Consider the following 14,299-nt stretch of genomic DNA (forward strand, 5'->3'; position numbering starts at 1 on the left):
TACACACTGGGCCATCGCAGGCCTCCCTCTCTGGGTCTCATCATGGTCTGATGGGCGGCTGGGTCACCAGGGTGTGGGGCGGGGTCCTACACATGGGCAGCCGCCTCGAGCCTCTGTCGATGCTGCTGTTGCCGGCGCCTTCTGCCTGCCAGCAGCATCACCAGAGCAAGTTCCGTGGGGTCCAGAATATTGTCCATACCGTACAGTATCTGTAAGGAATTAGGAGAGGGTGTGAGACTGACAAACAGCTATGCCTTCCACCCCGGGGCCCTCCAGTCACCCCATTGGTCTCCTCCAATGCCCACCCCACTCCCCCCCCGCAGGCCCTTCCCATTCACACCTGGCTGCAGCTCACACTGCTTACCAGAAACCAGACCCTGCACCCCAGACACCCGCACATAACGGTATCCGGAGTGGGCGCAAGTCCCCTTCCCATTGCACTCACCCACTCTCCAGCTGTGGACATCTCCCCAATGCTGGGGTTCATCCCCTGAATGTTGGCTACTGTATCCAGGCATCACAGTCTTATTGGGATGTGAGGCAATAACCCCCCATATGCTATATAGCACGCCCAGCCACGGAAATCCACTTGGGATATGTAAAGTGCTCACTTATCTACGATTGCCAATTCCCCATTAGCAATAGCCTTCAGCCACATTGCTAGAGGCCTCTGCAGTCAGTGGGAGTTATGGGTGGTCAGTGGCGTGGACAGGTAGGGGCTAGGGTTGCCTCCGGAAGGGGTACACACAATCCAGGGGTTAGAATTGCAGATCCGTGCATGGTTGCCCCCCTTCCGAGCTCAGAGGCAGACAACATGGTGTGCCCGGGCACTTTGCCTGAGAGCAAAGATGGCTACTCACCTCCTTGGGTCCCTGCAGCAGCCTCTCCGTCAGTTTCACGTTTTTAGGAAGGTGTACTAATCAGCGCCCTCGTGACCCTTGCTGGGGTGGTGTTTAGATTACGGGAGATCATGGGATAATGACTGGCTCCCATTAATTGTATGGAAATTGGGCTTAAGTGATGATTACTGGTTTCTTGGGGGGAATCCCGATTCACCCACGGGAACGGGCCGGTTGGATCATGAACAGATTGTCACCTGGCATGGTTCTCGTTTTTGGCATCTCGCTCAAGCGCAACGCAGCCACTAAATTGCACTCATATACTTTTCAAACTTCTACTAAACTCTTTTAATCCTCCTTTCTTTCTGTAACAGTAATTAAATGGGTTTGTTGATCATAGTGAAGTCACCCAACCATTTTGCTTTCTGAAGTTTTTTCTGATTTTTCCACATGGTTTACTCGCTTTTCTGTGGATCAGTCTCTCTAACCTTTCAGTACGCTTTTATAGTACAAGGTTTTATGATGGTGACAATTTTGAAACTGCAGACAATATTGGAGCTGTTGTACATTCTCTGTGAATGTCAGTCAGCTCAATTTGTGCATTAGGAGTCTCCCGGCTTCTATCAGCCATGTTGCGCCGTGGCACGCTGCTTTTTGGGTGCAGTGCAGCCATTCGATCGTGCCCTATATCAGCAGAAAAGGATGGTTAAACATCTGCTTGCTCGTCACACTTGAAACTTGAAAATTGCAACCTGGGAATGGGAGCAGAAATCCTGCAATTGGGTCCTGCCTGCCATTTTAAAGGTTGGTCCAACTCGGTGAAAATCCAGGTTAATGTCTCAGATGAGTGACCTTTCATCAGTTCAGATTTGGAACAATGATGATTGTCTGATACTTTCTTTTTCTTTCCATTTCATCTTCTGTTTTGCACAACGTAGGGGGTTGTTAACACAATAATAAGTTGTGTGCCTCCCTGAAATAGGACTTGCAGCTCTGGGCCTTTAAAACAACTTCCAATTCCATTGTGATAGCACTGTCCCAGTGTTATTTCAAATGGTTAATTTCTCATTAATTGCAGCTCACAACTGATTAAAATGACAAGTGTTTTAAGGGCAGCATGTGTCACAGTGGTTAGCACTGGGACTACGGCGCTGAGGACCCGGGTTCAAATCTCAGCTCTGGGTCACTGTGTGGAGTTTGCACATTCTCCCCTGTCTGCGTGGGTCTCACCCCCACCTCCCAAAGATGTGCAGGTTAGGTGGATTGGCCATACTAAATTGCCCCTTATTGGAAAAAAAATAATTGGGTACTCTAAATTTCTAATTGTGGTCCAATTAATGCATTGCACTATTTTACCATAACTTCCCTTCAGGACTTCAGGACAGTATTGGGGTTGTGAAGAAGGCCTATGGTGTGTTGGCCTTTATTGGTAGAGGGATTGAGTTCCGGAGCCATGAGGTCATGTTGCAGTTGTACAAAACTCTAGTACGGCCGCATTTGGAGTATTGCGTACAGTTCTGGTCGCCTCATTATAGGAAGGACGTGGAAGCTTTGGAATGGGTGCAGAGGAGATTTACCAGGATGTTGCCTGGTATGGAGGGAAAATCTTATGAGGAAAGGCTGATGGACTTGAGGTTGTTTTCGTTAGAGAGAAGAAGGTTAAGAGGTGACCTAATAGAGGCATACAAAATGATCAGAGGGTTAGATAGGGTGGACAGCGAGAGCCTTCTCCCGCGGATGGAGGTGGCTAGCACGAGGGGACATAGCCTTAAATTGAGGGGTAATAGATATAGGACAGAGGTCAGAGGTAGGTTTGTTATGCAAAGAGTGGTGAGGCCGTGGAATGCCCTACCTGCAACAGTAGTGAACACGCCAACATTGAGGGCATTAAAAAATTTATTGGAAAAGCATATGGATGATAAGGGCATAGTGTAGGTTAGATGGCCTTTAGATTTTTTCCATGTCGGTGCAACATCGAGGGCCGAAGGGCCTGTACTGCGCTGTATCGTTCTATGTTCTATTTTACTGTCCTGACTTTAGATTATAATAGGTTAGTTTTTTTTCTATCAGTTCAGCCCATTAACTAGACATTGAAAGTGGCATGTCTTAATACTAAAGTGCCTTCCCAAGTTCCGTATTGATTTAGCCAATTTAATTCATTGTATTTATGCCAGACATTAGACTTTCAACAAGTGTTTCATTTATGCAGTTAAGCAGCACATAACTGATTTAATCTTCTTGCAGATCTGCTGCTGCAACCTATTTCTACTACTCTCTTATTATTTTGCGGTGAGGAATGTGACCAAATTACAATCAACTTTTCAACTTTGCTGTCCAGGTAATTTATCTGGATGACATACACGAGACGAAACACCTACCCTTCTGAGGATTCACTGAACATTCTAACATTGCTCTCCTCCCTCAAGTGCTCCCTGTCCTATAACTATACTGCACAATAGTACAACAAGGTGAAGGTAATAGCATGAAATACCTACAGAGGAAAAAGGAGGTAGAAGCTCAGAAACAAGAGACGTTTGTTCAAAGTGGTTAAAATTGCTAGAAATGCAGAGACCCTGAACATTTGAGCAGTATTGAGGATTTTAAGCATTTCACTAAAAAGTTCTGATATCTATTCAGTATTAAAAATGTTGACTAGACAGGACAATTTGAACTGACCCCCATGCATTTTGAAGGACCAGTATTTCAATACTATATCAGTTATACCTCAAGGCGGTGTTATAAATGGCTTTTTTTGATTATAAATTTATGATCTTTGCTTGTAATTTTTAAGCTTAGCAAGTAATTTTACTGAATTATCCTGAATTTTCGACATTTGCCACTAGATGTCCCTTTAACAGCAGCACAACCTTGCCTGTGCCTACACACATAAAGTAAGCCCAGTTGAACTTTGCCTTCTCTCTCCATTTATGCAAGTTTGTCTTCTCAATTGCCAACCTGATTCTTTTATATCAATTCCAAATTCTCTCTCTTGAAATTCTTCTCTTGTTTAAAATCATTTTTTTAGTATCCTCAACATATTTCTGTGGCAGCAGTTTCAAACATTGAGGGTGCAATTTAACTAAAAAAAAAGTCCATCTGGATGGGAATCGAGGAATTGTTAGCGCCGGGAAAAATGCCGCTATCTAACGGCACTCCTTTTTTTGCCCCACTGAGGTCGCTGAATATCCTGCACTAAGGAGCTCCGACGAGCGTTAGATCTCGCGAGGCATAACAACTGTCAGGAATCCCAGGAGAGGCCTCTCCCAGGATCTACCAGCTATGTCCCAACCGGATTTCTGCGGGGCACGGCTGGTAAATCGCGCCCTGCGTTCCCGAAGGTGATCCCATTTTGTTTACAGGATCCTCCATGCTTGACCCGCTCTACTCTTCCATTGTTCCATGATCTGTGACCAATATTCATAAGCTCACACAATCCAGCTTGACTAAAATACATGTATTATGGGAGAATAGCCAATATTTTAAAAACAAGAAAGCATTTAGAATCCCAAAAGAAATGGACTTGGAATAAAATGGTTGAAAAATTAAATGAACATATTTTTCTGGAAGCATTTACTAGAACATAGAACATGGAACATAGAACAGTACAGCACAGAACAGGCCCTTCGGCCCTCAATGTTGTGCCGAGCCATGATCACCCTACTCAAACCCACGTATCCACCCTATACCCGTAACCCAACAACCCCCCCCTTAACCTTACTTTTTTTAGGACACTACGGGCAATTTAGCATGGCCAATCCACCTAACCCGCACATCTTTGGACTGTGGGAGGAAACCGGAGCACCCGGAGGAAACCCACGCACACGGGGAGGACGTGCAGACTCCACACAGACAGTGACCCAGCCGGGAATCGAACCTGGGACCCTGGAGCTGTGAAGCATTTATGCTAACCACCATGCTACCCTGCTGCCCCATCAGCTTACTAACTTACACTAACTTACAGCATTTCTGTATTGACATAAATCCTTTGAGTTTAGATGATATATTGGATAGAAGATTGATGTCATTCTCTCCAGTAACGTTTGATATAAAAAATTTAAATTTCAGGGCAAACAAGACCGATAGCACCTGGGAAGGGGACTCAAAGATTCCTAACCCCCACCCAATTAATGGAAAATATTTCCAAATTAATTCAATTTAGAAAGAGAGAGAGTCTCTGCAGAAGAAACAAGCTTAACCAAATTACAGCCTGCTAGTTTCTAATACATTAAAGCATGATGTAAGACCTATTGTTGACATCAATTTATAGATAACTAAAAATAATCCCTTTTTAAAGGTAACTGGTGACCACTGTTCTCATTTAACTTCACTAAAGTCATCTCCTTCTCTCAGATGGTTTCAGGAAAGGAAGTTTATACCTCAAAGTGATCATCCTGTGTTGCACACTGTGGAGCAATTTCCATATAGCACATTTCGGTAGTTTCTGATGAACATCTTTGGCCCTTAACATTACCCTACCTTCTTCTCAGCACAGCACGGTAGCATGGTGGTTAGCATAAATGCTTCACAGCTCCAGGGTCCCAGGTTCGATTCCCGGCTGGGTCACTGTCTGTGCGGAGTCTGCACGTCCTCCCCGTGTGTGCGTGGGTTTCCTCCGGGTGCTCCAGTTTCCTCCCACAGTCCAAAGATGCGCGGGTTAGGTGGATTGGTCATGCTAAATTGCCCGTAGTGTCCTAAAAAGTAAGGTTAAGGGGGGGTTGTTGGGTTACGGGTATAGGGTGGATACGTGGGTTTGAGTAGGGTGATCATGGCTCGGCACAACATCGAGGGCCGAAGGGCCTGTTCTGTGCTGTACTGTTCTATGTTCTATGTTCTAACTGTGACCTAAGCTTTTGCACCGTTTTTTGTTTTTATTTAAGATATAAAGATATAAGTGCTAATGTTATTATGCATCTTCTTATTTAAATAATGACTGATGTCATCAGTAAGTGCTGTGACATCATTAGTCGTTGTTGTTACCTGTGTATATCCATATTTAACTGTCATTTGTTCTAATTCTATTGTTACTGTTCTTTCAATGTTTCGCTAGTTGCCCCCATTTTGGAGTCCATACTGTATTTTAAATTTTGTTATTTTTAGATATTAAAGATTAAATTTCACCATATCTTTTGACTACCTTTTTGTGGTCGAGTTACCACAGTATGTTTCTCAGTTATACAGATCTACACATTGTTTGAAAAGACTGCATGGGTTGGTAGAGGGGTTCAGTCGTAAACCGACCAACGACAAAACGGTCCACCCCACAGCAATAATAGATTGTGGGTGACAACAACTAGGCAAGTGTGGGACTTGTGCTTCTCACTACAAAGAAGCACAACCCTCCGGAACTGCCAGCCAATGTAATTGGCCAGCAGCTCTTGCAGTCCCAGAGTTCAGTAGTGGCCGCTGTCGGGACTGCAAACAGGCTGCCAACAGACAGCCATATCTCCCTGTATTCCATGCCCCTGACTTTCTGAATGAGCCTACCATGGGGAACCTTATCAAATGCCTTACTGAAATCCATATACACCACATCCACTGCCCGACCTTCATCAATGTGTCTCGTCACATCCTCAAAGAATTCAATAAGGCTTGTGAGGAATGACCTGCCCCTCACAAAGCCATGCTGACTATCAAACTATGTTTTTCTAAATAATCATAAATCCTATCTCTCAGAATCCTTTCCAGTATTTTGCTCACCACAGACACAAGACTGGTCTGTAATTCCTAGGGATTTCCCTATTCCCTTTCTTGAACAGGGGAACAACATTCGCCTCCCGCCATTCATCCGGTACTACTCCAGTGGTACTATGGCGCAGCAATCTCCTTCCTCGCTTCCCGTAGTAACCTTGGGTATATCCAGTCTGGCCCAGGGAACTTATCTATCCTGATGGTTTTTGAAATTTCCAGCACATCCTCTTTCTTAATATTCGAGCCTATTAAACTGGTACACGCTGTTCTCATGAGCAACAAGGTCCCTCTCTCAAGTGAATACTGAAGCAAAATATTAATTTTAGGCCTCCCCAATGTCCTCAGACTCGAGACACAAGTTCCCTCCACTATCCCTGATCAGCTCTACTCTCACTGATCATCCTCTTATTTCTCACATAAGTGTAGAATGCCTTGGGGTTTTCCCTAATCCTTCCCGCCAGGGCTTTTTCATGCCTCTTCTAGCTCGCCTAAGTTCATTGAGTTCCTTCCTGGCTACCTCGAAACCCTCTAGAGCCATGCCAGATCCTTGCTTCCTCAACCTTCTGTAAGCTTCCTTCTTCCTCTTGACTAGAAGCTCCACTTCTCTTGTCATTCAAGGCTCCTTCACCTTGCCATTCCTTCCTGGTCTCAAGTGGGCCAAAACTATCCAGCACTTGCAGCAAATGCTTCTTAAACAACACCCACATTACTGTTGTGCATTTCCCCGAGAACATCTGTTCCCAATTTATGCTCCTCAGCTCTGGTCTAATAGCAGTATAATTTCCCCTCCCCCAATTAAATACCTTCCCAAACTGTCTGTTAATATCCCTCTCCATGACTATGGTAAAGGTTGATGTGACCATCAATTCACTAGACACACGATTGGAAGTAAACTGTGGTTTTAATAGTCTTACAACTGAGCCAGCCTACGACCAGAGCAACTGAGAGAGGGGCGCTTAAGGCTTTATACTTCCGGTAGTGGGAGGGGCCATGGGCAGAGCCAAGGCTGGAGCCCTGTACAAGCTCCTCATCTCCCCCTATGGGCAGAGCCGCGCAACGGCCCACAAGGACATAATACAATGCAATGCAATACAGTGTGAATTACAATACAGTATAATTCATCACAAAGGTCAAGGAGTTGTAGTCACTGTCACCAAAATGCTCTCCCACTGAGACATCTGACACCTGGCCTGGTTCATTGCCAAGCACCAAATCCAATATGACTTCCCCCTTAATTGGCCTATCTACATATTGAGTCAGGAAACCTTCCTGGACATCCTGACAAAATCTGTTCCATCTAAACCATTTGCACTAAGGAGCTTCCAGTCAATACGAGAGAAGTTGAAATCACCCATGACAACAACTCTGTAACTTCTGCACCTTTCAAGATCTGACATCCAATCTGTTCCTCCATCTCTGCGTTTAATACATATTATCTTGTAAATAATATGATTGAATAATAACAGAATGGGAAAGTTTGTAATGTTTAAGCATTCATGCAGTTTAGAAAGATTATGTCCGACACACACAAGCTCCTTAAGTTATTTAAAATAACAGAAAATGCTGAAAAGTTATGATGTAAAGGCATTGACCTGAAACATTAACTCTGTTACTCGCTCTACAGATGCTGCCCGACTTATTGAGTATTTCCAGCTTTTCTTTTTCTGTTTTCAGTTCAGGGGCGGCATTCTCCCCTACCCGGCGTGACGGAGGGTGCCGGCGTAGGGGAGTAGCGCCAACCACTCAGGGGTCGCGCCTCCCCAAAGGAGGCCAGCCCCGCGCCGGAGCGGTTTGCACCAGAAGACTGGCGCAAAAAACCGGGCCGGAGAATCACCGCAGGGGCCTCTTCGATCGGAGTGGCGAGATACCGTCGCCGCCGCCACTTCCCGGGTGGCGGAGAATCTCTGCCACGGCGGGGGCGGGATTTTAGGCGGCCCCAGGCGATTCTCTGACCCTGCTGGGCGTCGGAGAATTTCGCCCCAGATTTCCAGCATGTGCAGTACTTTCTTTTGTCTCATGAGTCAAGGTCAGTTTTGTTGAGCGATATTTATAACACACAACTGATATTCTCTATTTACACCATTTACAAACTTCAACCAATTTTTCAAGCCTATAATGAAGTTATTTGGCAATGTTATTGAGATAATGGCATAATGAAATATAGCTTAAAACACATTTATTGAATTCTAAATTGTCTATTAGCAGGCAGAATGTTATAGGATATCCATGTCACCTTGGAATACTTGAGACCTTTTCTACCAATAAATGTCACTGTATATTGTATCAGATTTAATATAACTTACCTAAACTGATGCTCTTTGCTGAGTGAATCAATAACTGTAGCTCCACCAAATGAGTGGCCCATAATAGCTACCTTATGCAGATCAAGACAATCCTACAAAAAAAGTGGCTTTTTAAAAGTTTGAACAATACGATGTTATAATTTTCAAATATGCAGTAGCATTCCCTTTGAATTATCTTATTTTTAATCTGCTGTGTATAATCTATGGTTAGTACATTTCACTAAGGGGTTTCACTGTTTTATAGGTGAAAAACATTGGATCTACCCAAGTTATACAACATCCAACTAAAAACTGTTTTTCTAGCCAGCTCAAGGTCATGGCCTTCATTGTTTTCAATGAACAGTGGAACCACTTTCCCGCAGTGTCATCACAAGAGTGATCTAGCCGAGCAGTTTTGGGACTTGACGAATCTTATACAGCCCACAAAATTCAATCAAGGTACTTTGTACAAAAAGTACCTTCCTTATGTTTTTTTTCCCATTCATAGTTACTAATCAGCCCATCTCTGAACGTGGAACTGGTGTTATTGTACTAGACTACATTCACTGTAAATACAGTCATTTAAAAAGCATGCGCAATGTTTGATATTGGTTTATTGCCAACATTACTCAGTGCTTGATTGTTTTGAAAACTTACAGGAGTACAGCTTGCCAGAATAGATGGTTTGCAGGAATCTCAATTTATTTAGAATTAAATATACAAGCTGTGAAACTTTGGCTGCAAAGGAAACCACTCCTAGGCCTAATGAATATGAAAACATGTTATTCAGTTGTCTACTGATAACTACTGTATGTCTTCTATGAAAAACTTTCAATACTTTCCCGTTTAATGCCGGTCCTTGAATGTCCTTGTTTATAAAAATAATTTGAGAATGTGGGTGTGCCAGGCCAGATGTGGAAAAGGGGCTCTTAGAGTCATAAAGATTTACAGCATGAAAACAAGCCCTTTGGCCAAACTTGTCCATGCCTCCCAGTTTTTAAACCACTAAGCTAGTCCCAATTGCCCTGCATTTGGCCCATAACCCTCTATACCCATCTTTTCCATACAACTGTCTAAATGCTTTTTAAAAGACAAAATTGTACCTGCCTCTGACAGCTTGTTCCAGACACTCACCACCCTCTGTGAAAAGATTGCCCCCCCCCCCCCCCCCCCCCCCCAACCCCCTCACGTTAAACCTATGCCCTCTAGTTATAGACACCCCTACCTTTGGGAAAAGATGTTGACTACCTTATCTATGCCCCTCATTATTTCATAAACCTCTATAAGATCACCCCTAAGCCTCCTACACTCCAGGGAAAAAAGTCCCAGCCTATCCAACCTCCCCTTATAACACAAACCATCAAGTCCCAGTAGCATCCTAGTAAATCTTTTCTGCACACTTTCCAGTTTAATAATATCCTTTCTATAATAGGGTGACCAGAACTGCCGACAATATTCAAAGTATGGCTTTACTAATGTCTTGTACAACTTCAGCAAGACATCCCAAGTCCTGTATTCAATGTTCTGACCAATGAAGTCAAACATGCCAGATGTCTTCTTCACCACCCTGTCCAACTGAGACTCTACCTTCAAAGAGATATGAACTCCTAGATCTCTGATCTGTAACTCTCCCCAACTCCCTACCATTAACTGAGTAGGTCCTGCCCCAATTCGATTTACCAAAATGCATCACCTCACATTTATCTAAATTAAATTCCATCTGTCATTCATCGGCCCACTGGCCCAATTGATCAACATCCCACTGCAAACCTAGATAACATTCTACATTGTCCACTATACAACCAATCTTGCTGTCAGCTGCAAACTTATTAACCATACCTCCCAAATTCTCTTCCAAATCATTAATATGTATAACAAATATCAGTGGATCCAGCACTGATCCTGGAGGACACCGCTGGTCACATGCCTCCATTTTTGAAAAACGACCCTCTACAAATAGCCTTTGTCTTCCGTCGCCAAGCCACTTTTGTATCCAATTGGCTACCTCACCCTGGATCCCATGAGATTTAACCTTAGGCAACAACCTACCATGCGATACCTTGTCAAAGGCCTTGCTAAAGTCCATGCAGCCAACATCGACTGCACTGCCCTCATCTACCTTCTTGGTTACCCCTTCAAAAACTCATTCAAATTCTTGAGACATAATTTTTCCACTAACAAAGCCATGTTGACTGTTCCTAATCAGTCCTTCACTCTCTAAATGATTGTAGATCCTGTCTCTCAGAATACCTTCTAACAATTTACACATCACAGACGTTAGGCTCACCGATCTGTAGTTCCCAGGCTTTTCCCTGCGGACGTTCTTAAACAAAGGCACAACATTTGCTACACTCCAATCTTCAGGCACTTCACCTGTGGCTGTCGACGATTCAAATTTCTCTGCTGGGGGACCCACAATTTCCTCCCTAGCCTCCCACAATGTCTTGGGATACATTTAATCTACCTTGATGCACTTTATCTACCTTGATGTGTTTTAAAGACTTCCAGCACCAACTTTTCTGCAATATGTACACTTCTCAAAACATTACTATTTATTTCCCCAAGTTCCCTACCATCCATGCCTTTCTCAACAGTAAATACCAATGAGAAATATTAATTTAGGATCTCACCCACCTCTTGTGGATCCACTCCTAGATGACCTTGTAGATCCTCAAGAGGCCCTACTCTCTCTCTTGTTACTCTTTTGCCCCTTATGTATTTGTAGAAGCTCTTTGGATTCTCCTTTGCCTTATCTGCCAATGCAATCTCATGACCCCTTTTGGCCCTCCTTATTTCTCTGAACTCTACTCTGACAGCTCTATACTCTTCAAGGGATCCATTTGATCTCAGCTGTCTATGCATGTCTCATGCCTCCTCCTTTTTGACCAGGGCCTCAAAAAGCCAAGTCATCCAGGGTTCCCTACTTCTACCAGCCTTGCCCTTCACTCTTAAAGGAATGTGCTTACCCTGAACACTGGTTAACACACTTTTGAAAGCCTCCTACTTACCAGCCGTCCCTTTGCCTGCCAACAGACTCTCCCAATCAACTTTTGAAAGTTCCAGTCTAATACCATCAAAATTGTCCTTGCCCCAATTTAGAATTTTAACTTTTGGGCCAGATCTATCATTCTCCATAGCCACTTAAAACTAATGGAATTATGGTCACTGGTCCCAAAGTGATCCCTCACTAACACTTCTGTCACTTGCCCTTCCTTATTTCCCAAGAGGTGGTCAGGTTTTGCCCCCTCTCTAGTCGGGCCATCCACATACTGAATGAGGAATTCTTCCTGAATACAATCAACAAATTTCTCTCCATCCAAACCCCTAGTGCTATGGCTGTCCCAGTCAATGTTAGGAGAGTTGAAGTCCCCAACTATTACCGCCCTATTTTTCTTGCAGATATTTTCCCTTACACATTTGCTCCTCAATTTCCCGCCGACTGTTTGGGGGCCTGTAGTACAATCGTCTCAAAGTTCTCTCCCGTCTTATTTTTCAGTTCTACCCATATAGACTCAGTGGGCAAACCCTCGGATCTATCCGCGCTCAATACTGCCGTGATATTCTCCTGAATCATAAAACGCAAGTCCCCCTCCTCTCTTACCTCCTATTCTATCTTTCCTATAGCATCTGCACCCTGGAACATTGAGCTGCCCCTCCCTTAGTCATGTTTCAGTAATAGCTATAATATCCCAGTCCCATGTACCCATCCTTGCCACGAGTTCATCTGCCTTGCATTGAAATAAACACAGTTTAATTCTAGACTTCCCTTACTCTTTGCCCTGCATTCTCAGACCATCTGTCCGGTCATGTTTTGTACACACTCCCGGTGATTAATTTCTTAGCCTTACTGGACCCATTCACTGAGTTCCCCACGGTCTCTATTCTCGGTATTGTGGCCCTTTTTGACTTTGGTTTCTCTGCCTTTCACTGTTCCCCTTACTGCCTTATGTTTCTGTCCCCACTTTAATGCCCTCTTGTCTTCCTGCATCGGTTCCCATCCCCCTACCACATTAGTTTAAACCCTCTCCAACAGCACTAGCAAACACTCCCTGTAGGATATTGGTTCCTAGGTGCAGACCATCCAGTTTATACTGTCCCCACCTCCCCCAGAACCGGTTCCAATGTGACAGGAATTTGAATCCCTCCTCCTTGCACTCTCAAGCCATGTATTGATCTTATCTATCCTGACATTCCTACTCTGACTAGCATGTGGCACTGGTAGCAATCCTGAGATTATTACCTTTGAGGGCCTACTTTTTAGTTTAACTCCTAACTCCCTAAATTCAACTTGTAGGACCACATTACGTGTTTTTTTTACCTATATGCACCATGAGCTGCCGGCGCATGCGCGATGTGGGGTTCTCTTCCGCTGGGGGTCGGAGAATTTCGCCCAAGGTGTGCGATCCAACGACCACGATGCACTGGAAAAGCAGCTCGCTGTGGCGCAGCATGTCCATTGAAAACCGTGAGCCCCCACTCCCGGGATCTACCCAGCTTGCAATTCTTCACGAGATTCAACGCAATCGCTTTTTAAGTAAATCTGAATATTAAAGCAAGGCAATTAACCTCAGAATCCCGAGGTTTCTGAGGATTTGGGATTCATCCCCTTCATCTCGGAGACCTCAGGCGAGCGACGTTCTGCACTTGTCCCCACAAACTATGGGCCAGACAGAACAGCACTCATGGGGGCTGCCAGGAAATCAGAGGCCCCCTTTTGCATGACCTTTGGGCAAGGTGATTCCCTGGCACTGCTGGTGCCACCTGGGTACACTGGCAGTACCACCTAGATGTCAGCCTGGCACTGTAAAGGTGCCAGGCTGGCATTTTATGTACATGATCGGGCCAGGGGTGCCACTTCGTAGGTATTGGGGGTGGGGGTGGGGGGGGGGGGGTGCGGTGCCCGGGACCTTCCTATACTGCATTAGGGCTGGTGGGGATGTCGGGATTGTTTCTGGGGCCTTGGAGATCAGGAAGCCATTTAAAAATGGCTAGGGGACTTTGTTCCTTTTGGAATAATTGCATCCTAGATTTTTCCTCACTGGTTTGCATCGATACCAAATTGCAAAATAACCAATGAAGAACTGGCGTCCCGGCTACCCTTCTGGGTTTTGGGGTGCCCTCACATCCAACGTCAGCGGGATTCTTAACAAGTACAATTGTTTGCTATGACCATTTACAGGATGTTATTGGCAAGTTTAACAGAAAACCACAGAAAATCTTGAGCAGAATAGTTTTAAATCTGCCTGTGCCAAGAACATTCAAAAATTCCAACAACGGAACACATACGATGTTCTGGCCAAGAGGAAATGTATCTGTTTGCTCCCTCATGAATATAATACATTGACTAAAAGCAGAACCTATAAAAATCATCTGATGTGGGTATTGCTCCCGAGGCTGGATATGATTTGTCATACCTGGTTGCCCTAAGACATTACAAAAATAAAATGGCTATTGGGAAAGGCTGAACAAGCTTGCACCTCTTTCCTCCAG

General features: G+C 44.4%; 1 protein-coding gene across 5 annotated transcripts in view; it reads right to left on the reverse strand.

Annotated features, from left to right (window-relative positions):
- pla2g7 (phospholipase A2, group VII (platelet-activating factor acetylhydrolase, plasma)) overlaps nt 1-14,299 on the reverse strand; it is a 113,608-nt gene that overhangs the window by 14,148 nt on the left and 85,161 nt on the right. For all 5 annotated transcript variants that reach the window (XM_038800211.1, XM_038800207.1, XM_038800210.1 and 2 more), the window contains one exon: nt 8,831-8,922. In XM_038800211.1, coding sequence (XP_038656139.1) covers nt 8,831-8,922 — 92 coding nt within the window. The remainder of the gene's footprint in view (nt 1-8,830; nt 8,923-14,299) is intronic.

This window comes from Scyliorhinus canicula, chromosome 6 (assembly GCF_902713615.1).
Source record: "Scyliorhinus canicula chromosome 6, sScyCan1.1, whole genome shotgun sequence".
Classification (NCBI taxonomy): domain Eukaryota; kingdom Metazoa; phylum Chordata; class Chondrichthyes; order Carcharhiniformes; family Scyliorhinidae; genus Scyliorhinus; species Scyliorhinus canicula.